This window comes from Meles meles, chromosome 5 (genome assembly GCF_922984935.1).
Source record: "Meles meles chromosome 5, mMelMel3.1 paternal haplotype, whole genome shotgun sequence".
NCBI classification, from domain to species: domain Eukaryota; kingdom Metazoa; phylum Chordata; class Mammalia; order Carnivora; family Mustelidae; genus Meles; species Meles meles.
The window spans coordinates 104,017,257-104,041,867 of record NC_060070.1 but is presented as its reverse complement, the minus strand read 5'-3'; the positions used below and the strand labels follow the sequence as shown (position 1 = coordinate 104,041,867).

Genomic DNA, 24,611 nt, shown 5'->3' with positions numbered 1-24,611 from the left:
AGTACAACTCTCTCAACAACAGGTGGATATTTGTGATTTTGTGTCTTTGACTTTTGACTCCAGCCAATAGCAGCACCCATAGCCTTTTCTTTAGTTATTCCCCTCTATACACTAATTTATTAACTACTAATAATTAATGATAGGTGACTTAAACTTATCAGACATCCATTGCACTCTTAGTTGTTGTTGTGTTGGTTTGTTTGTTTGTTTTTTTCCTTGAGCCATTCTGTCCATCTTGAAAGGATTTTTGGACCGACCTTCATTGACTCAGAGGATTTAAGAATAGTGTTTGTGGCCACATCCTTGATTTGGTTCTTCCCAGAGGCTGTTTTAATTGAACTTCTTTCAAATGTCTACCCCAGTTTCATCATTTATCTGTTAAAGATGAGAAAAAAAAGTTGTATCTTCCAATCCCAGGACTTTTGTACTTCGCCTGTTCCTTTTAGTTACTACTTGCAAATCAGACGATTCTTTTCTGAGCTTCTTTCTTTTACAGTGCCTTTTGCAAGCAGCCAATACCAATCAATTCATGGTAGCAAGCAATTCATGATACCAACATTTTGTTTTCTCAGTTCTTTACCTCTAGCTCTAAATTCATTTGATGCATTATTTGCCTTTGCAAGTATTACCAGCAAACTTTTTTTTATCAGATATTTACCATTTAGTAAACAAATCACCATTTTTCAAACATCTAATTATTGTTTTCCCTGTTCACTACCTAGCCCCAAAGTCACTGCCATATATAATTTTTAATATTGTTGTTTTGGCAGCCTCCTTTTTCTAGCATACCAGTTTTTGTGTTAATTAACATTGTTGAAGCTATATTACAGTAGCAGATGACCAACACAAGAGCGTTTATTTGCCTCTTGCTTTATATTTCATTGAGATTTTGGCTTAACTTTACCACTTCGTTGTTTTAAACCTTGGATATAATTTGGGTGAACAACAAGAGTTTGAACTGCGCAGGTCCACTCATCTGGATTTTTTTCAACAAAATACAGCATAATTCTGTAAACATATTTTCCTTACTTTCCTAATAACATTTTCTTTTCTCTAGCTTCCTTCATTATAAGAAGACAATATAATACACATATCATAAAAATTATGTGTTAATCATTTGTGTTATTCATAAGGCTTCTAGTTAACAGTAGAGTATTAGTTGTTAAGTTTTTGGAGACTGAGAAGTTACATGTGGATTTTCACCTGCGTGGGGGTCAGCCCCCTAACCCCTGAATTCTTCAGAGGTTTACTGTATTTGGGTAACACTTTCTTGTGTTCTGTATTTTGTAGCTATTGTTTCAATATTCCTCAAAAAATTTCTCACTAAATTTCTCTCCATGTTAATATCTATGCCAAGCTTTTGTATTTTACTTAAAAATCTTGCTTATGGGGGCACCTGGGTGGCTCAGTGGGTTAAAGCCTCCTCTGCTCCGCAGGGAGCCCGCTTCCTCCTCTCTCTCTGCCCGCCTCTCTGCCTAGTGTGATTTCTCTCTGTCAAATAAATAAAATATTAAAAAAAAATCTTGCTTATGCACATAAGGATAGCTTTGTCCAGATTTTTATTTTTCTGTTCCAGTGTGAGTGAATGTTCCCAGTCTTCTTACTTCATCTGAGATTTGTTTGTTATCTCTGGTAAATTAAAATGTAAAGATTATGTTTTCTGTACTCCGTACCCAGAAAGTGGAGTTCTTAGACTTTGTTCAGCCTTAATAGAGAATCCTGATTTATCCTCTTTCTTCTGTATTTCTATCAAGTATTTACTGTCCAGCTACATTCCATTTTATTAAGAGTATATCTTTGTCTAGCCCCACCATCAACAGGTTATTTTAGCACAGCTTCTAAAAAGTTAGGTCAGGTAGTCTTCTTAGCTTAATCTTTTCTCTCTATAGAACCTGTTACTCCTTCTGCCCCTTCCTTCTGGAAGGATTCTCTGGAAGGAAGAATCCTTCTGGATTCTAAACTCCTTCCTGCCCCAAGCAAAAAGGAAAAAAAAAAAACCAAGAAGTAGTTTTTGTTCTCATATTAGGAGTCTACATGTAGGGGAAAGAATATCATCCAGTTTTCTTGTTGCACCTCTTGGTCTCCCCCTGAATCTCATTTTTTTTTCCTTCTATTCTTGGGTTAATCTACTGAATTTGGGGATTAATAAACTCTAGAATGTAAGGGCTTTTAGTGGATCTTCTGTCTTTCTTACTCATATACACACAGATTGTTTTTAATCCTTAGTGGAAAATTAAGATGGTCAAGGGAAAGCTATTATCCACGAGAAGGACATTCTTTACAAGACAAAACATAGCCTTCCTATTTAGACCAGAAACAAACCCCAAAACTCACTGGTGTAAATAAGAAAGAAGTGTATATTTCTCCTGTCATGTTATTTACGTACTTATCCAAAGACTCTTGTTTTTCCTTCTTGTTGGTCTGATCTCCCCTAGAGTGTTCTCTTCCATTCTAATCTGATGGGAAGGAGGAAAGAGAGTCGTAGCAGTAACTCTCCTTTTAATAAATTAAATTGTGGGCTGTAGTCCTCTACACATTCTGTTAGCAAGAACTTGGTTAGGTGGTCATGCTTGACTGCAAAGTAGGCTGGGAAGTAGAGTCTCTACTTGGGAAGCTGTGTGCCCAGAAAAAAAAAAAACCTCTGTGGTAGAAAAGGTGAACAGATTTTTGGATACAACTGTGAGCCTAGCATATTTTTTATATCACATACACTTATAGATAAATTAAAGGAACCAAACATAATACAGATAAATCTAAAATATAATGTAATTTTTGTTCCTTATCTGACATCAGTTATTATGGGAGAAGATGAGGGGATTCCTGGGCTTTCTGCCCCAGTTCCCTCTCTGTAAAATTTTATTTTATAATACCTCCCATTCTTTCACTAATGGAAAGGACTATCTCAATGTGGAATAGATCAGTTGTTAAAATTAAGTTTTTTTTTTTTTTTTAATTAAGAAGGTCAATAATGTATTGGTCTAGTTAGATAAGTACCTTTCTAGATTTTCCTACGATTAACCAGAGTGGATAAAGAATGAAATTGGTTTAGGATAAAACAGAATAAGTGAATGAATATTAGTGCTCCTACACAAGAGGTCATAGAAAATAACCCTGTCCAGGAGGTTTAAAGCCTCCCAGTGGAAGGTGCTCTGGATATTACTGTTTAAGCATCAATAAATCACTAGGGCTTCTTGATGAAGGTGAAGGGTAGAATATACACATTAACTTTCTCTGCTCTTAAACTCCCATAAAGCCACAATCATGGAAGAGTAATTATAATAATAAAACCTAAAATGACACAGAGAATAAAAAAGGAAGACAATAGCTCTACATTTTTGGAATCTGAAAGGACCCAAGGAAGCTCGATCTTAAAATAAAAAGGGATATGACTCATATGAGAGAGAATCCCTTTTGCATGTGTGCACATGTGCACACATGCCTACAGCTTAGGAAATGGGAATACAAGTATTCTGAAAATGGAAGTGACAAGAAGGTAGAGCTAAAAATGGAAGCATGGGGATATCTGGGTGGTTCAGTCAGTTAAGCATCTGCCTTTGGCTCAGGTCATGGTTCCAGAATCCTGGGATCTAGTCCAGCATCGGGCTCCATGCCCAGCAGGAGCCTGCTTCTCCCTCTGCCTGTGACTCCCTCTGCTTGTGTGTTCTCTCTCTCTCTCTCTCTCTGACAAATAAATAAAAAAATCTTAAAAAAAATTAAAAATGGAAACATGGTTGAGTATTTCTGTAAGAATAGTGAGATCCTGCTATTCCTTCCTAACCTCTATGTAGTTAAGTCAGTCTCTTTTCTTCTATCCTGGCAAGATACACAAGTTTACTATCTGTAGAGGATAAAACTGAAGGTCTCTAGACTGGAAAGAAAAGGTGGAGTTGTACTACAACTATAGGCAAAGAAGATCCTTTTATGGGAAATCCACTGATAGCCAGAGCTATTTAGGTAAATGACCCAGCCACACCATAGATAGAGAATTTCAGTCATTGAACTGTACTCCCTGAGAGTTTATCATCAGTTTCCATATGAACTGATCATCAGGAACCAGAAAATAATCTTAGGAAAATTAAAGATCAGCAAAAAATCGCAGAAGAAACTGGTAAAAGACCTGAGAAGAAGACTTGGAAAGTGTCATTAGTGCCCTCAGGGAGGGAGAACCCCTGATAGATGGTGCTTCTGCTGTGTTGGTTGGTAGGAAGTGATGGGACTTCAGAGCCAATAAAGAGGCACTCCTGTAGCACATGACCTCCTTGTAGACCACATTCCAGATCCTGGGTCCTGATTTCCATTTCCAGGGTCTGCAGGCTTCTTTCCTCTCTTGGTTCTGGTGAATGCCTTCTAACATAGTATGCTTAGAGGTAGCTGAGGGAAGGCTGTGTATGTGAAATGTGGATGGAGTTTGGGTGTGTGGTCAGAGTCTACATGTGTAAGCATGGGGTCATTACAGATGAAAAATCTTCCATAGTGTTTAGCATAGTGGATAATTATGACCATATCTATGTTTAATAGTATACAATTTTACATTGTAAGACACTGAAAACAGAAGATCCTACATGCTTTCTGAGAGGGAAGAACCCTACAACCACCAAAAGAAAATGTCATATACAAATGATCAGAATCGGAAAGGCTTCAGATATCTCACTAGTGTCACTAAAGTCAAGAAGGGAATGGAGCAGAGCCTTCAAAGGTCTATGAATTATTAATTACATAAGTGAACAGAATAAAGAGAATTTCAGAAATTTAAGTTTCAGAAAGTTGTCTCCCATGAATTCCTTTTCAGGTAGCTATGGGATGATGTATTACCCTAACAAGGGAATAAACAGGAGAACAAATGTATGCTGAAACAAATGAGAAGGCTCTAGAAAAGACAAAGAATATCAAAGTTTCAACGTATATGAGTATATTTCTCAGTTATTTTGACAGTTGGAGATTGGAGTTCAATGTTGTAATAAATTTATAAGAAAATAGGTGGTCAACCTCCTGCCCCTTCCAAAACAGGCAATTTTTAACTATAGGGCGAGAAAAGGCAAGCAATCAGCATATTTATGGTTTAGTTGTGAATCTTAGTATCAGAAATGATGACAGTTGATTTAATCAATGTTGTCATAGAAAGCTAAGGGAATTTGTGTTTCCTAGAAGTGGAGATGGGGAGAGGGTACTGGTTGGTTTTAGAGGTCGATCCCTTCTTTCACAGTGGGAGGTCAGTAGATAGTGCTGGAAACTGAAAATTCAGTAGCAATGTAACCATGGGGTCTGGTGATTTGAGTTTATAGAGATATGGAAGCTTAGAATGAAAAAAGCTGCCTTTGGAGGATTTTATCCATTCTAATAACTCTGTCATTCTTTAAAATATGTGAATAATTTTTTTAAAAAATTAAGATTTTAGATTTAAAAATTTTTTACTTAAGTGTAGCTGACACCCAATACTACAGTAATTTCAGATGTACAATTTAGTAATTTGGTGTCTCTGTACAATATGCTGTGCTCACCACAAGCATAGCTCCCATCTGTCACCATGCAGTGTTATTATATCATTCACTCTGTTCCCTATGTTGTGCCTTTTATTCCCTTGACTTTTTCATTCCATAACTAGAAGCCTATATCTACAACTGGCTTTCACCCACTTTGACCATCTCTCCACTTCTCTTCCCTCTGGCAGCCATTAGTTTGTTCTCTGTAATTTATAGGTCTGTTTCTGGTTTTCATTGATTTGTTTTTTTTTTTAATTTTTTTTAAAGATTTTATTTGACAGAGAGATCACAAGTAGATAGAGAGGCAGGCAGAGAGAGAGAGAGAGGGAAGCAGGCTCCCTGCTGAGCAGAGAGCCCGATGCGGGACTCGATCCCAGGACCCCGAGATCATGACCTGAGCCAAAGGCAGCGGCTTAACCCACTGAGCCACCCAGGCGCCCTGTTTGTTTTTTTTTTTTTTTAGATTCCACATATGAGTGAAATCATATGGTATCTTTCTCACTCTGACTTATTTTACTTAGCATAATACTCTTTAGGTTCATCCATATTGTTGCAAAGGGCAAGATATCATTCTTTGTATGGCTGTATAATATTCCATGGTATGTACATATATACATACATACTTTATTTTTTAAATCTATTCATCAATTGATGGACACTTGTGCTGTTTCCCTATATTGGGTGTTATAAATAATGCTGAAATAAACATAGGGTCCATATATCTTTTTGAATTTACATTTTTGTTTTCTTTGTGCATATACCTAGTAGTGGAATTTTGGATCATATTGTATTTCTCTTTTTAAATTTTTGAGGAAGCTTTTCAGAGTGGCTGGCCAATTTCTCTCTCTCTTTTTTTTTCTGTTACATCCTTGTCAATACTTTTTATTTCTTACCTTTTTGATTTTAGCCATTTTGACAGATACGTGGTAATACCTCATTGTGGTTTTGATTTGCATTTCCTTAATGATGAGTGATATTTAGCATCTTTTCATGTGTCTGTTGGCCATCTGGATGTCCTTAGAAAAATGTATGTTCGAGTCCTTTACCTGTTTTAAAATCAGATTTTTTTTTTTTTTTTTTTTTTGGTGTTGAGTTGTAGAATTTCTTTATATTTTTTAAGTATTAACCCCTTATTGGATATATCATTTGCAAATATCTTCTCCCATTCAGTAGATTGCCTTTTTGTTTTATTGATAATTCCTTTGCTGCGCAGAACCTTTTTATTTTGATAAAGTCCCAATAGTTTATTTTTGCTTTTTTGTCCTTTGCTTTAGCAGACATATCCAGAAAAATGTTGTGATGACCAGTGTCAGAGGCATTATTGCCTGTGCTCTCTTCTAGAATTTTTCTGGTCTCAGGTTTCACATTTAGGTCTTTAATCCTTTGAGTTTATTTTTTGTGTATGGTGTTGAAAAGTGTTCTAGTTTCGTTATTTTGCATGTTAATTGTTTGTTTTCCCCATTTATTGAAGAAACTCTCTGTATATTCTTGCTTTCATTGTTATAGATAAATTGACCATATAAGCATGGGTTTATTTCTTGGCTCTCTATATTGTTTTATTGATCTATGTGTTTATTTTGTGCCAGTACCATACAGTTTTGATTACTGTAGCTTTGTAGTGTATCTTGAAATCTGGAAGTATGATATTTTCAGCTTTTGTCTTCTTTCTCAAGATTTTTTTGGATCTTTGGGTCTTCTGTGATTTCATACAAATTTTAGCATTATTTCTTCTAGTTCTGAAAAAGTGCTGATGGCATTTTGATAAGGATTACACTGAATTACAGTTTTCAAAGTATAGATTTTTTTTACTTCCTTGGTTAAGTTTATACCTAGGTATTTCATTCTTTTTGGTACAACTGCGTGATTCTTTTCTCAATTCTCTCTGTTATTTCATTATTAGTGCACAGAAATGCTACTGATTTCTGGGTATTAATTTTATATTCTACAACTTTATTGAGTTCAGGTACTACTAATAGTTTTCTTGCTGCATCTCCAAAATTTTGGATCATTGTGTTTTCATTTTCATTTGTCTTCATGTCTTTTTGATTTAACCAAGGAAGTGTAAGACCTTTATTCTGAAAACTGTAAGACACTGATGAAAGAAATTGATAATGACACAATGGAAAGATATTTTATATTCAAGGACTAGAAGAATTAATGTTAAAATGCCCACAATACCCAAAGCAATCTACAGGTTCAGTACAATCCCTTAAAATACCAACAGCATTTGGGGCACCTGGGTACCTCAGTTAGTTAAGCAATTAACTCTTGATTTTGATCATGATCACTCAGATCATAGTCTCAGGGTCCTGAGATGGAGCTCTGCATTAGGCTCCATACTGAGCCTGGAGCCTGCTTAGGATTCTCTCTCTCTCCCTCATTCCACCCCTTCCCCTCCTGCTCATGCTTGCACTCCCCCAGCACAGCAAAATAAATAAATAAATGATATATAAATAAATATATAAATATGTTTTTATATAAATAATATATAAATATATATACACCAACAATATTTTTCACAGAACTGGAAAAACTTCACGCAAGTCTCAAAAATACTTTCCTTTTCTAATCATAAAGGAAACCCTGATAAATGAGGATTAATCTTTCATAGAGATAAGGTTTTAATGTAGATATGTGTTTAACTGTTCAAAGATTTTTTTCCAGTAGATTTTGACAAAGGTGAAGCTAAAGAATTTATGTTATTTTTTAGGCTGAAATATATTTTCTTCCATTAATTTTAGTTTCATTTTCAGGGTGACCGTGGACTTCCTGGTTTTCCTGGGCTTCATGGAATTCCAGGATTAAAGGTTGGAAAAAAAACTAGTCTTTTAATATTCACTAATCTTGCATTTTATTTCAAATTAGAAGTCCTTTATGTTAACAACTGTGTTATAAGTAAATGATATAAAGTATATTAAAGTAAATGATTGGATTGCTACCATAGTTACATAAAGCCTTTAACAAATTTTCTTTAAAATTTCCAGTCACAAATTTTGTGGTACTTAAACACTGATGAGTATGTTTTAATATATGGAAATTATTATTATTTTTAAAAATTTTTTGTTTATTTATTATTTTTTTATAAACATATAATGTATTTTTATCCCCAGGGATACAGGTCTGTGAATTGCCAGGTTTACACACTTCACAGCACTCACCATAGCACATACCCTCCCCAATGTCCATAATCCCCCTCCCCCTCTCCCAATTCCCGCTTCCCCAGCAACCCTCAGTTTGTTTTGTGTCATTGAGTCACTTATGATTTGTCTCCCTCCCAATACCATCTTGTTTCATTTATTCTTCTCCTATCCCCTTAACCCCCCGTGTTGCATCTCCACGTCCTCATATCAGGGAGATCATGTGATAGTTGTCTTTCTCTGATTGGCTTATTTCACTAAGCATGATACCTTCTAGTATATGGAAATTATTTTAACTCTAAGCCCTGCACTTTAGGCCCTGTGATGATTCCAACTATCCTTGTTTATCTTCATAAAACCTCATATGTAGGGCTTTTGTAAATAAAGTTTAAATTATTTTATTTCTATTTTATTTTATGTTGGCGATTAAACCTTGTTTATAATTGGTGTTTTTTTCCTTTAAACTTAAAGGGACATTTTCATATTTCTCTAAAAGTCAATTATTTTAATTCCAGTTACTGGACATAGAGTGTTATATTAGTTTCAGGTGTACGATACAGTGATTCAACAATTCTATACCTCATTACTTGGTTCTCATCAAAACTTTACTCATAATTCCCTTCACCTATTTCACCCATCCCCCACCTCCCCTCTGATAGACTTTATTTTAAATGAATACCCTCAGTATTCATTCAAAGTTGTCTTTTTTTTTCAATAAGAACATTTTTTACTTGAAGCATACTTCAGAATACATGGTTTGAAAAGGTGTATATAAAACATGAGAAATGAAATACACATGTTCTTCAGGTACACATAGAATTCCCTGGTTAAATCACATAAAAAGAGACATAACAAATACTGGAATTGAAATAAAGATTTTAGAAAATAAAAATAAAATTCAGTGTTTGTATTTTCTCTTTTAGGGTGAAATGGGCCCCAAAGGAGATAAAGGATCAACTGGGTTTTATGGCAAAAAGGGAAGTATGAGTTATAAAACAAAGTATCGGTATGGAACTTTGAATATCATGGAAGTAGAAAACTCATGTTTCAGTCCCAGCTGACTCACCATCACAGCAATTAGCTTTGTTTACCTTTCTCAGGAAATTTATTTAGAATAATGAAAATATAGAATAATACCTGGTGTGTGGTATTTGATAAGAATGCATCATGTTATTGATTATTCTGATTTTTTAAAGTATTTGTAGAGAGAGATTCCTTGGGAGGAAATGGGAGCTGCTTGACATCATGTCCATGGGGAATCACTGTTCTGGGCCTTCCAATTTCTTCACATTGTAGGAAGATTATATTTTCCCTGCCTTTTAATTTTGCCAAGATGTGGTTTCTGTGTTTAGACACTTGTAATAATCCTGCATTCACCATTTTTTTTAATGTCTTTGTGTCAGCTGGCCTGGTAAAATAATGCTTTGCCAGGAGTTGTAGAGCCAACACTAGCTGTCTTTTCATGAACCTCTACATAAAGAGGTTGACTTACTTTTTAACAGAAGTTTGAGTTAGAATTTCTAAATCCTTGTTGTACTTCCTCTAGGGATGGTATCTGGGGCATTCCCAGTGGTCCAGCTATCATCACAGGCTAGCCTACAAAACTCTCTAGCAAAACTAGACTGTCCAGAAACTTTGGCAAAAGAATTGTTTACCTTTATACCAAAAAAGTTGAGAAACCACCAAGATCCGTATGTGTGTGCCCAAGGCAACTTCAAAGAATTTGTGCTGTGAGACCTAAAGTCTTAGGAATTTGCCTAAAATGGAAAAATATGTCATCAGGGCCCATGGTGGTTCCATGTGTGCTAAATATGCCCATGCCAAGGTCAAGCATGCTTTCTTTATTGAGCAGAAAATCATTGTGGAAGTGTTGAAGGCACAAACACAGAGTCAGAAAGCTAAACAAACAAACAAAAAAATGAAGCTCTTTTTGAGTAATAAAAATTAAAATTATTGCATGGATTATTTTCTAAATGTTTGTTTTTAATATAGGGTGCAAAAGGTGAGAAAGGGAATGCTGGTTTTCCTGGCCTTCCTGGACGTGCTGTGAGTTTGACAGAAAAAGCTCTTGAGTATTTTATACTAAATAAAAATTATCTTGTACTGTCTTCTTTTAGAAAAAAAAAGTAGTAGAAAAATGTATTACAATATCTGTATTTATTTTTTAGGGAGAACCAGGAAGACATGGAAAGGATGGATTAATGGGTAGTCCTGGTTACAAGGTATTTACATAAAAAACTCAAAAGATTTCTGTAACTTGTGAGTGAACATTAGAAAAATGTACTGATATTTGACTTTTTTTTTTTACACTCTGACAGTGGTATAAAATAATGAGCTGAAAGTTGTTTTACTATAATTTAAAAATGGTAGTAAAGTTCTTTTGAGTCTATTAAGAATTCTTAGGTGTTAGAAATAAAATCCCTGGATATCAGAAGATTGAACTTCTTTGATATGTCATTCAGATGGATTTGTTTGGTGGGTTAGAAGCAGAGGTACCATGCTCTTATCTCCCAATAAGGGAGGTACTTGGGTGGGAGGTAGGGGGACTTCATCCTTAACCTCAACAACTTCTTCATCAGTTGTGTGGTATTAGTATGTGAGAATTAGAGCAAGAGGAACGTGCCTGTCATTCACCACCCCTAAAATACTCAAGGCACATGCCCTTATGATGATGGGTTTGCACCATCATATTCTTACCTAGAGAAACATTTTTTCATTAATTATCAAGTAGAAATGGACTTTCTCTGCTGTAGCATGTTAAATAAATGGGTATCAATCCTATGTATACATTGTCAGTCTATCTGGAATGTGCCAGCAGCCCATGTAATTGTTCTGCTGTAAGTTTTTTGAATACCTAAGGAGAGGATTTGTGTAATCCATCAACCAGTGAGATCACTTGGTCAAACATTTGATTTAGAGATGTCATCATGTTCCTAGGGATCACATTGAATGTATTGGTCATTTGTGGTAGTGTGGATATTTTAACAATAAAAAATGTTCCAATCCATAAACCTAGGGATTAGAGGTGGCTTTTCATTTATCTGAGTCTTTGTGAATTTCTTTCATCAGTGTTTTTTAGTTTTTAGTGTATAAGTCTTTCTCTTCCTTGATTTAGTTTATTTCAAAGTGTTTTATTATTTTTGATGCTATTACAAATATGTTCGCTTTCTTAAATTCTGTTTTGTATAGTTTGCTGTTAGAGAGTAAAAATGCAACTGATTTTTGTAGGTTGGTTTTGTATCCTACAACTTTGCTGAATTTATTATTTTTGACAGTTTTTTGATGGAGTCCTTAGGTTTTTCCATATATGAGATCATATCATCTACAGAGACAATTTTACTTCTTTTACAATTTGGATGTTATTTATTTCTTTTTCTTACCTAATTTATCTGGCTAGTACTTCTAGTACTTTGTTGAAAAGAAGTGCCAAGACAGGGCATCTTTGTCTTGTTCTTGATCTGAAAGGAAAAGCTTTCAGTTTTCATCATTAAATATGTTCACTTTGGGTTTTTCATATATATAAAGATCTTTATTGTGTTGTGTTTAATCCCTTCTGTACCTAGTTTCTGAGAGTTTTAATCATGAAATGGCATTAAGTTTTGTTAATTTTTTTTTCTACATTTCTTGAGATGGTTATATGATTTTTATCTTTTTTCTGTTAATCTGGTATATCACATTGGTTTCCATATACTGCCATCTTTGCATCCCGGGGATAAACCCCATTTGATTGTGGTGGATGATCCTTTCAATGTACTGTTAAATTCAGTTTGATGCTATTTGTTCAGGGCTTTTACATGTATGTTCATCAAGGATGTTGGCCTGTAGTTTTCTTTCCTTGTGGTGTTTTATTTGGCTCTAGTATCAGACTAATATTAGCCTCATAAAATGATATGGTGACTGTTCCCTCTTTTATTTTTTGGAAAATTCTAAGGATCCATATTAATTCTTTAAATGATTAGTGGAATTTACCTGGAAGTCTGCCTGTCCTGGGACTTCCTTTATTCTAGTAAATTTCTGATTACTGATTCAGTCTCCTTACTTGTTATTGATCTGTTTAGGTTTTCTCTTTCATCTTAATTCAGTCTTGTTAGGTTTTATATTTCTAGGAATTTATGCATTTCTTCTAGTTTGTCCAACTTGTTGGCATGTAATTATTCGTAATGGTCCCTTGTGTTCTTTTTTATTTCAGTGGCATCAATTGTAACATCTCTTCTTTTGTTTCTGATTATATTTGAGTCTTACCTTTTTTTCCTTAGTCGAGCTAAGGATTTGTCCATATTTTAGATCTTTAAAAAAAAAATCCAACATTTTTTTAGATCAACTCTAGCTTTAATTATTTTTCTTTTGTTTTTGTATTCTGTATGTCATTTATTCTTGTTCTAATCTTAATTATTTCTTTCCTCCACCTAACTTTGGGCTTAGTTCTTCTTTTTCTAATTTTGACCCCCTTTTTATTGAAAAAAAAAAAAAGATATTTTAAAAATTTATTTGAGAGAGAGAGAGAGCACACGAGACAGGAGAGGCAGAGGGAGAAGGAGAAGCAGACTCACCACTGAGCAAGGACCCCTACTCAGAGCTTGATTCCAGAATCCTGGGATCACGACCTGAGCCCAATGCAGGTGCTTAACTGATTGAGCCACTCAGGCACTTCTGGTTTATTTCGCTTTTTGATATTAATCTGGGTAGCCTGTTTGCATAGACATACCTATAAGTGTAAACCTTATTTTACTTTTAAATAAGGTTTAAATATTTAAATAAATAAGCCACATATTATACAGTTTACCCATTTAATTTATTATATACACAATTCAGTGGTTTTGGGTATATTTACATAGTTATTCAATAATCACTGATCAGATCTATGTTTGAAAATACTTTCTTGCCATCTTTGGGTTGCTTTTTCACTTACTGTACCTTTGATAAAAGTTTTTAATCTAGATGAAGTCCAACTTCTTCAATTCTTCTGTGGTTCATGCCTTTTGTGTCATATTTAAGAATATTTACCTAACTTAAGGTTATAAGATTTTCTCTTGTTTTTTCTTCTAAAAGAAAAATAAAGTCAATTTTTCTAAATACTTATATTTAGAACATTATATTTTCTAAAGCTATCATTTTAGCCTATCAATTTAGGCCTATAATCCATTTTTGATAATTTTAATTTCTATGTATGGCATGAGGAAAAAGTCAAGATTGATTTTTTTTTCCATTAGTACACCCAATTCTTTCAGCGTCATTTCTTAAGAAGACTATCATTTCCCACCAAATTATATGAGCATTGTTGCCAAATAAGATTTCACTGATACATGTGAAACTATTTTTGGACTCTTGATTCTGTCCCAGTAATCTATACCTCCGTCCTTTTGTAAACAATGCACTGTCTTGATTATCATAGCTGTAAAGTCTTGAAATCTGACAGTGTGTCTAAATTTGTTTTTCATTTTAAAATCATAATGGATATACTAAGTGTAGTAAATTCCATATAACTATAAATGTCAGCTTGAAAAATTTTATAGAAAAGTCTCCCGAGTTGTATTAAGTATGCTTTTTAGTTGGTAGTAATTTTAGATTTATAGGAAAGTTGCAGATACAGTATACAAGGTTCTCTTACACACTTTACCTGGTTTCTCCTGATGTTAACATATTACTATGGCACATTTGTTGAAACTAAGAAATCAGTAGCAATACATTGTTGTAAATTGAACTCCATACTGTATTTGGATTTTTTTGGTTTATCAGGACTGTCCTTTTTCCGTTCTATGACCTAATTGAGGATACCACATAGCATTATTTTGTTATGCCTCCTTAGTCTCTTTTAATCTATGATAATTTCATTCTTTTCTTGTTTTTCATGACTTTCACAGTTTTAAAGAGCTTTGGTTAGGTATTTTGTAGAATGTCACTCCGTGTGGGTTTTTCTGATGTTTTCCTCATGATTAAGCTGGAATTATAGGTTTGGTTTTTTTGTTTGTTTGTTTTTGTTTTTTTGTTTGCTTGTTTGGTGGGGAGGGAAGGATAACACAAAGGTGAAGTACCTATCTCATTATATCAGATTATATACTATCCATATGACTAATCACTGATTATATTAAATTTTATGATTTGGTTATAGTAATATTTGTCATGTTTCTTCACTGTGAAGTTACTGCTTTTTTCTTTGCGCATTCTTTTTTGGAATTGAGTTACCAAGTTCAGCTCCTATTCAAGATGGGGCAGAAGGGCTGAGATTAAGCTTAAACTTTTAGACAGGAGAGTATATACATATCTTTACACTTATTTGAGGAGAATTATGGTTGTAACAATGAATCTTCCAATCCATGAATATGGTATAATGTTCCACTAATAGTTTTCTTTAATTTATCTCAGCAATGTTTTGTAGTTTTCAGTGTACAGATCTTTTATGTCTTTTGTAAAATTCATACCCAAATATTATGTTTTTAAAAATACTCTTGTGAAGAAATTTTTAAAGATTTATTAATTTTTTTTACTAACTGGTGAAAATAGAACTAGTTTGGTTTGGGGCACCTGGGTGGCTCAGTGGGTTAAGTCTCTGCCTTCGGCTCAGGTCTTGATCTCAGGGTCCTGGGATTGAGGCCCACATCTGGCTCTCTGCTCAGCAGGAAGCCTGCTTACTCCTCTCTCTCTGCCTGCCTCTCTGCCACTTGTGATATCTCTCTTTCTGTCAAATAAATAGAAAAAAAAAATAGAACTTAAAAAAAAAAGAACTAGTTTGGTTTATCATATATCCTGTAATATTTCTAGACTCACATTGATTCCTGCAACTTTCTTTGTAAATTCCCTAGATTTTTCTGCATAGATCATCATATTATTTAGAGATAAAGTATGTTTTCTTCTTTTATACTAATCAATATGACTTAAATTTATTGTAATAATTTTATTGCACTGTACAGGCCTTCCAGTACAATCTCAAATAGAAGTAGTGACATTTCTTGCCTTGTTTCTAACCATAGGTAGTCTTTCACCAGTAACATTAGTTGTTGATTTTATATAGAAACTCCTTCATTAGGTTGAGGAAATTCCTTTTTATTTGTAGTCTCTGAGAGTTTTTCTCTTTAATTATGATTAGATGTTGAATTTATAAAAACTTTTCAGCATTTTTTGATTTATATTGTTTTCCTCTTAATGTGTTGTATAACATTGACTTTTTGTATGTTACACTAATCATGCTTTATTCAGATAAATGCCAATTAGCTATTTATATTATTCTTTTTGTATACTGCTAGATTCAATTTGGAAATATTTTATTAAGGACTTTTGTGTCTGTGTTCACAAGAGATAATGGTCAGTAGTTCTCTTGTGATTGTTTGTGTATGTGTGTGGCTTTTGTATCAAGGTAATACTAGCTTTTCTTTTCTGAAAGAGTTTGTGTAGACTTGGTATCATTTTTTCCTTGTTTGGTAGAATTTACCAGTGAAACCATATGGACTTGAGTTTTGTAAGTGTAAGGAAAATTCTAATTACTATTTAAATTCTTTTACTAAATTTTGGGCTCTTTAGTGTTTCCCTTTCTTCTTACATTTTGGTAATTTGTGCATTTGCAGGGATTTATTCATTTCATTTCATTTTCAGTTTGTTGGCATATTTATTTATAACACTGCATTTTTCTTGTCCTTTTAAAATTATTAATTTATTGTTTTAAATTTTAATTTCCAGCATAGTTAACATACAGTGTTATATTAATGTTAGGTATACAGTATAGTGATTCAACAATTCTATCCATTACTCAGTGCTCACTGTGAATAGTGTACATATGAATAGTGTACTCTTTAATCCTCTTTACTTAGCTCACCCATCCCCTCCATGCACCTCCCCTCTGGTAACCATCAGTTTGTTCTCTATTGTTAAGAGTCTGTTTCTTGGTTTGTCTCTCCCTTTTTCTTTTTTTTGTTTTTGTTTTTGTTTTGTTTCTTAAATTCCACATATGAATGAAATCATGTGGCATTTGTCCTTTTCTGACGATTTCACTTAGCATTATATTCTCTGGCTCCATCCATGTTGTTGCAAATGGCAAGATTTCATTTTTTGGCTGAATAATAATCAATTGTATATGTATGCCACACCTTTATCCATTCACCTACTGATGGGCACTTGGGCCGCTTTCATAATTTAGCCATTGTAAATAGTGTTGCAATAAACAGAGGGGTGCATGTATCCCTTTGAATTAGTGTTTTTGTATTCTTGGGGTAAATACCTAGTAGTGCAATTATGGATCATACAGTAGTTCCATTTCTAACTTATTGAGGAACCTCCACAGTGGCTGTCCCAGTTTGCACTCCCACCAAAAGTGCAGAAGTATTCCTTTTTATGTACATCCTCTCCAACATTTGTTTCTTGTGTTTTATATTTTAGCCACTCTGACAAGTGTGAGGAGATATCTAATTGTAGTTTTGATTTGCATTCTCTGATGGTAAATGATGATGAGCATCTTTTCATGGGTATGTTGGCTATCTGTATGTCTTCTTTGGAAAATGTCTGTTCATGTCTTCTGCCCATTTTTTAAGTTGGATTATTTGTTCTTTAGTTGTTGAGTTGTATAAATTCTTTATTTATTTTGTATACTAACCCTTTATCAGAGATGTTATTTGCAAATACAGTCTCCCGTTGAAGGTTATCTTTTAGTTTTGTTGATTGTTTCCTTTGCTATGCAGAAGCTTTTTACTTTGATGTGGTCCCAATCATTTATTTTTGTTTTTGTTTCCCTTGCTTCAGGAAACATATCTAGGAAAAAGTTGTCACGGCTAATGTGGAAGAAATTACTGCCTGTGCTCTCTTCTAGGATTTTTATAGTTTCAGGCCTCACAGTTAAGTCCCTAATCCATTTTTAATTTATCTTTGTGTTTGGTGTATGCCAGCAGTCCAGTTTCCTTCTTCTGCATGTCCAGTTTTCCCAACACCATTTGTTGAAAAAATTGTTTTTTTTCCCATTGGCTATTCTTTACTGCTTTGTCAAAGAGTAATTGACCATATACATGTGGTTTATTTCTGGGCTTTCTGTTCTATTACATTGATCTCTTGCCTATTTTTTATGCTGTATTCTTGTCTTTTAATGTACGATTTTTAATGTTTTTCATTTTTGAATTTTATATAATCATTTATTATTGGTGGTTACAATTGAATTCATGCACCATGGGGTTTTTCCTTCTCTTCTTCATTATCATCTGGGCCTGATGTTCTTTGTGTTGAAAAGCTTCTTGTAACTTTTATTTCTTACATGGAAATTGGTTGGCTGAAGCAGTCTCTATCTCACGGGGTCAATAATAGTATACTTCGTTCTCTTAGGAAATTAGTCATTCCATCTAGATTTTTCAAATGACTTGTACAGAATTATCAAATTCCTTTCATTTTTTTTAAAGACTTTATTTATTTATTTGATAGAGAGTGGGAGAGAGAGTGAGAGAAAGCACAAGCAGGGGGAGCTGCCGAGGGAGAGGGAGAAGCAGGCTCCCCACTGAGCAGAGCCTGATGCAGGGCTCCATCCCAGGACCCTGGGATCATGACCTGAGCAGATGGCAGAACTGAGCCACTCAGGTGCCCCTCCTTTTATGTTTTTTAAAAACTTTTCTTGGCTTCAGTGATTATTCTCTCTTTGTTATTTCTTAGACTATTTATGCTTTTGCTTTCTACTTTTTTTTTTCTTGATTATAAATGAGGTTTTGGCTTCTCTATTATGTTTTTTTTCCCCAAAGATCTAACATTGTAAGTTAATTATTAATTTCTTTTTTTTTTCCATTTCTGGGTTTTGTTTGTTTTTATTTTTGTCTGTACTATTTCCTTCCTTTTTTCTCACATTTTTCTAGATTTTACAATTGGGAAGTGAATTCATTTATTTTCATTACATTGCTATTTTTTGCTTTTAATATGTAAATTATATATTTTTAAAATTATTGCTTGAATTATATTACATCAATTATTTTTAAAAGTTTATTTATTTGACAGAGAGAGACACAGCAAGAGAGGGAGCACAAGCAGGGGGAGTGGGAAGAGAAGCAGGTTTCCTGCCAAGCAGGAAGCCCAATGAGGGGCTTCATCCCAGGACCCTGGGATCATGACCTGAGCCGAAGGTAGATGTTTAACTGAGCCACCCAGGTGTCCCAAAAGAAAATTTATTGTCACCAGATATTCTTGATAGCAATACTTTATGACAATAGACAAATATATTTACAATAGTCACAGCAAAGAATGTGATCCCAGAATCTTATAACCAGCAAGTTTAATTTTCAAATGTGAAGGATATAGAGAAATTATCAACAACTTGCAGGAAAAAACTCAGAGAATATTGTTGCTATGATCCCTCACCTCCAAATCTACTAGAGAATGACCTTTGTACAACCATAATGGCTGGAATGACATTAATTGGCATAAAGAGGAATGGTGAGCATTGAATTTAATGTAGAACTAAGAAAATATTTGGGATGTAAGGAAGAAAGTATAGTATTTAATGAATATGTGCTCTAAAAATTTAATACAACAAAATGTAGAAACAATGGTTAAAGGAAGCATAAGCAAACACATTTTAAAACTGTTTTCAATAATTATGTTGTTATTTTTCATTGTGAGTCTGTTTTATGCTAATATGGGATATAGCACATGAAGTATTACACTATGTTCTATTACTCCTAATGTCCTTGAGAATAATTACTTTCAGGGTGAGAAAAAGAAGATACAGATCTAAGGGTAGTTACATAAATAACTCTAGTCCTAAATTTGAATTGATAGTATAGTTTGAACTCATTGAATAATTCATATTTGCAAGGGTGGGAGTATAGACAAGGATACAGATTTCCTACCTCTGTTTTTTGAAGATAGAGGACTAGATGGCATATTTCAGGCTTGGACAGGAAATGTGCAACATCTTGTCACCCAAAATAATGAGGACACAATCCAACACTACTGGAGTGATGTTTAAACTACTTGAAAGCCAAATTAAAGAGGCTTTCTCTTGACAAAGATAAGGCAATCCGAGCAATAAATAAAATAATCCCAGTAGACTGAAATGTACTGGATGTATTTAGGGCAATGAGGTCAATATGATGTTTCTTATAAAAAGGATACAAGGGCCTTTTACTTGTTGAGTTGTAAGAGTTCTTCATATATTATGGATAATAGACCTTCTTAGATATATGATTTGCCAATATATTCTCCCATTTGGTAGGTTGTCTTTATACTTCCTTGATAATTCCCTTTTTAAAAAAAATTTTTTCTTAATTTTTTATAAACATATAATGTATTTTTTATCCCCTGGGGTACAGGTCTGTGAATCGCCAGGTTTACACACTTCACAGCACTCACCATAGCACATACCCTCCCCAATGTCAATAACCCCAGCCACCTCTCCCTCCCTTCCTCCCCTGCTCCCGCCAGCAACCCTCAGTTTGTTTTGTGTCATTAAGAGTCACTTATGGTTTGTCTCCCTCCTAATCCCATCTTGTTTCATTTATTCTTTTCCGACCCCCCAAGCCCCCCATGTTGCGTCTCCACTTCCTCATATCAGGGAGATCATATGATAGTTGTCTTTTTCCAATTGACTTATTTCACTAAGCATGATACCCTCTAGTTCCATCCATGTTGTCGCAAATGGCAAGATTTCATTTCTTTTGATGGCTGCATAGTATTCCATTGTGTATATATACCACCTCTTCTTTATCCATTTATCTGTTTATGGACATCTAGGTTCTTTCCATAGTTTGGCTATTGTAGACATTTCTGCTTTAAACATTCAGGTGCACGTGCTCCTTCGGATCACTACATTTGTGTCTTTAGGGTAAATACCCAGTAGTGCAATTGCGGGGTCATGGGGTAGTTCTATTTTCAAATTTTTGAGGAACCTCCATGCTGTTTTCCAGAGTGGTTGCACCAGCTTGCATTCCCACCAACAGTGTAGGAGGGTTCCCCTTTCTCCACATCCTCGCCAGCATCTGTCATTTCCTGACTTGTTAATTTTAGCCATTCTGACTGGTGTGAGGTGATATCTCATTGTGGTTTTGATTTGTATTTCCCTGATGCCGAGTGACATGGAGCACTTTTTCATGTGTCTGTTGGCCATCTGGATGTCTTCTTTGCAGAAATGTCTGTTCATGTCCTCTGCCCATTTCTTGATTGGATTATTTGTTCTTTGGGTGTTGAGTTTGCTAAGTTCTTTATAGATTTTGGACACTAGCCCTCTATCTGATATGTCGTTTGCAAATATCTTCTCCCATTCTGTCAGTTGTCTTTTGGTTTTGTTAACTGTTTCCTTTGCTGTGCAAAAGCTTTTGATCTTGATGAAGTCCCAATAGTTCATTTTGCCCTTGCTTCCCTTGCCTTTGGCGATGTTCCTAGGAAGATGTTGCTGCGGCTGAGGTCGAAGATGTTGTTGCCTGCGTTCTCCTCAAGGATTTTGATGGATTTCTTTCTCACATTGAGGTCCTTCATCCATTTTGAGTCTATTTTCATGTGTGGTGTAAGGAAATGGTCCAATTTCATTTTTCTGCATGTGGCTGTCCAATTTTCCCAGCACCATTTATTGAAGAGGCTGTCTTTTTTCCATTGGACATTCTTTCCTGCTTTGTTGAAGATTAGTTGACCATAGAGTTGAGGGTCTATTTCTGGGCTCTCTATTCTGTTCCATTGATCTACGTGTCTGTTTTTGTGCCAGTACCATGCTGTCTTGATGATGACAGCTTTGTAATAGAGCTTGAAGTCCAGAATTGTGATGCCACCAACTTTGGCTTTCTTTTTCAATATTCCTTTGGCTATTCGAGGTCTTCTCTGGTTCCATATAAATTTTAGGATTATTTGTTCCATTTCTTTGAAAAAAATGGGTGGGATTTTGGTAGGGATTGCATTAAATGTGTAGATTGATTTAGGTAGCATAGACATTTTCACAATACTTGTTCTTCTAATCCAGGAGCATGGAACATTTTTCCATTTCTTTGTGTCTTCCTCAATTTCTTTCCTGAGTACTTTATAGTTTTCTGCATATAGATTCCTAGCCTCTTTGGTTAGGTTTATTCCTAGGTATCTTATAGTTTTGGGTGCAGTTGTAAATGGGATTGACTCCTTAATTTCTCTTTCTTCTGTCTTGTTGGTGTAGAGAAATGCAGTTGATTTCTGTGCATTGATTTTATATCCTGACAATTTACTAAATTCCTGTACAAGTTCTAGCAGTTTTGGAGTGGAGTCTTTTGGGTTTTCTACATATAGTATCATATCATCTGCAAAGAGTGATAGTTTGACTTCTTCTTTGCTGATTTGGATGCCTTTAATTTCCTTTTGTTGTCTGGTTGCTGAGGCTAGGACTTCTAGTACTATGTTGAATAGCAGTGGTGATAATGGACATCCCTGCCGTGTTCCTGACCTTAGCGGAAAAGCTTTCAGTTTTTCTCCATTGAGAATGATATTTGCTGTGGGTTTTTCACAGATGGCTTTGATAATATTGAGGTATGTGCCTCTATCCCTACAGTTTGAAGACTTTTGATCAGGAAGTGATGCTATACTTTGTCAAATGCTTTTTCAGCATCTATTGAGAATATCATATGGTTCTTGTTCTTTCTTTTATTAATGTGTTGTATCGCATTGGTGGATTTGTGGATGCTGAACCAACCTTGCAGCCCTGGAATAAATCCCACTTGGTCGTGGTGAATAATCCTTTTAATGTACTGTTGAATCCTATTGGCTAGTATTTTGGTGAGAATTTTCGCATCTGTGTTCATCAAGGATATTGGTCTGTAGTTCTCTTTTTTGATGGGATCCTTGCCTGTTTTTGGAATCAAGGTGATACTGGCCTCATAAAATGAGTTTGGAAGTTTTCCTTCCGTTTCTATTTTTTGGAACAGTTTCAGGAGAATAGGAATTAGTTCTTCTTTAAACGTTTGGTAGAATTCCCTTGGGAAGCCATCTGGCCCTGGGCTTTTGTTTGTTTGGAGATTTTTGATGGTTGGTTCAATCTCCTTACTTGTTATGGGCCTGTTCAAGTTTTCTGTTTCTTCCTGGTTCAGTTGTGGTAGTTTATGTCTTTAGGAATGCATCCATTTCTTCCAGATTGTCAAATTTGTTGGCGTAGAGTTTCTCATAGTATGTTCTTATAATTGTCTGTATTTCTTTGGTGTTAGTCTCCTCTTTCATTTTCTTTTTGATAAGTCTGGCCAGGGGTTTATCAATCTTATTGATTCTTTCAAAGAACCAGCTCCTAGTTTCGTTTATTTGTTCTATTGTTTTTTTGTTTGTTTGGTTTTTTTTTGGTTTCTATTTCATTGATTTCTGCTCTGATCTTTATGATTTCTCTTCTCCTGCTGGGTTTAGGCTTGCTTTATTGTTCTTTCTCCAACTCCTTTAGGTGTAGGTTAGGTTGTGTATTTGAGACCTTTCTTCTTTCTTGAGAAAGGCTTGTGCCACTATATATTTTCCTTTCAAGACTGCCTTTGCTGTGTCTCACAGATTTTGAACTGTTGTGTTTTCATTATCATTTGTTTCCATGAATTTTTTCAATTCTTCTTTAATTTCCTGGTTGACCCATTCATTCTTTAAAAGGATGCTGTTTAGTCTCCATGTATTTGGGTTCTTTCCAGCTTTCCTCTTGTGATTGAGTTCTCGCTTCAGAGCATTGTCATCTGAAAATATGCAGGGAATGATCCCAATCTTTTGATACCGGTTGAGACCTGATTTAGGACCCAGGATATGATATCTTCTGGAGAATGTTCCATGTGCACTAGAGAAGAATGTGTATTCTGTTGCTTTGGGGTGGAATGTTCTGAATATATCTGTGATGTCCATCTGGTCCAGTGTGTCATTTAAGGCCTTTATTTCCTTGTTGATCTTTTGCTTGGATGATCTGTCCATTTCAGTGAGGGGAGTGTTAAAGTCCCCTACTATTATTGTATTATTGTTGATGTGTTTCTTTGATTTTGTTATTAATTGGTTTATATAGTTGGCTTCTCCCACGTTAGGGGCATAGATATTTAAAATTGTTAGATCTTCTTCTTGGACCGACCCTTTGAGTATGATATAGCATCCTTCCTCATCTCTTATTATAGTCTTTGGCTTAAAATCTAATTGATCTGATATAAGGATTGCCACCCCAGCTTTCTTCTGATGTCCATTAGCATGGTAAATTGTTTTCCACCCCCTCACTTTAAATCTGGAGGTGTCTTTGGGTCTAAAATGAGTTTCTTGTAGGCAACATATAGGTGGGTTTTTTTTTTATCCATTTTGATATCCTGTGTCTTTTGATTGGGGCATTTAGCCTATTTACATTCAGGGTAACTATTGAGAGATATGAATTTAGTGCCATTGTATTGCCTGCAAGGTGACTGTTACTGTATATTGTCTCTGTACCTTTCTGATCTACTACTTTTAGGGTCTCTCTTTGCTTAGAGGACCCCTTTCAATATTTCCTGTAGAGCTGGTTTGGTGTTTGCAAATTCATTCAATTTTTGTTCGTCCTGGACATGTTTTATCTCTCCTTCTATTTTCAATGATAGCCTAGCTGGATATAGTATTCTTGGCTGCATGTTTTTCTCATTTAATGCTCTGAATATATCATGCCAGCTCTTTATGGCCTGCCAGGTCTCTGTGGATCAGTCTGCTGCCAATCTAATATTTTTACCATTGTGTGTTACAGACTTCTTTTCCCGGGCTGCTTTCAGGATTTTCTCTTTGTCGCTAAGACTTGTAAATTTTACTATTAAGTGACGGGGTGTGGACCTATTCTTGTTGATTTTGAGGGGGGTTCTCTGCACCTCCTGGATTTTGATGCTTGTTCCCTTTGCCATATTAGGGAAATTCTCTCCAATAATTCTCTCCAATATAACTTCTGCTCCCCTCTCTCTTTCTTTTTCTTCTGGAATCCCAATTATTCTAACGTTGTTTCATCTTATGGTGTCATTTATCTCTCGAATTCTCCCCTCGTGGTCCAGTAGCTGTTTGTCCCTCTTTTGCTCAGCTTCTTTATTCTCTGTCATTTGGTCTTCTATATCACTAATTCGTTCTTCTGCCTCAT

At 34.9% G+C, this 24,611-nt stretch overlaps 1 protein-coding gene across 1 annotated transcript in view; it reads left to right on the top strand.

Annotated features, from left to right (window-relative positions):
* The window catches only part of COL21A1 (collagen type XXI alpha 1 chain), a 197,871-nt gene that overhangs the window by 116,122 nt on the left and 57,138 nt on the right, over positions 1 to 24,611 (top strand). The window contains exons 13-16 of the mRNA XM_046006810.1: positions 8,234 to 8,287; positions 9,541 to 9,594; positions 10,610 to 10,663; positions 10,786 to 10,839. Coding sequence (XP_045862766.1) covers positions 8,234 to 8,287; positions 9,541 to 9,594; positions 10,610 to 10,663; positions 10,786 to 10,839 — 216 coding nt within the window. The remainder of the gene's footprint in view (positions 1 to 8,233; positions 8,288 to 9,540; positions 9,595 to 10,609; positions 10,664 to 10,785; positions 10,840 to 24,611) is intronic.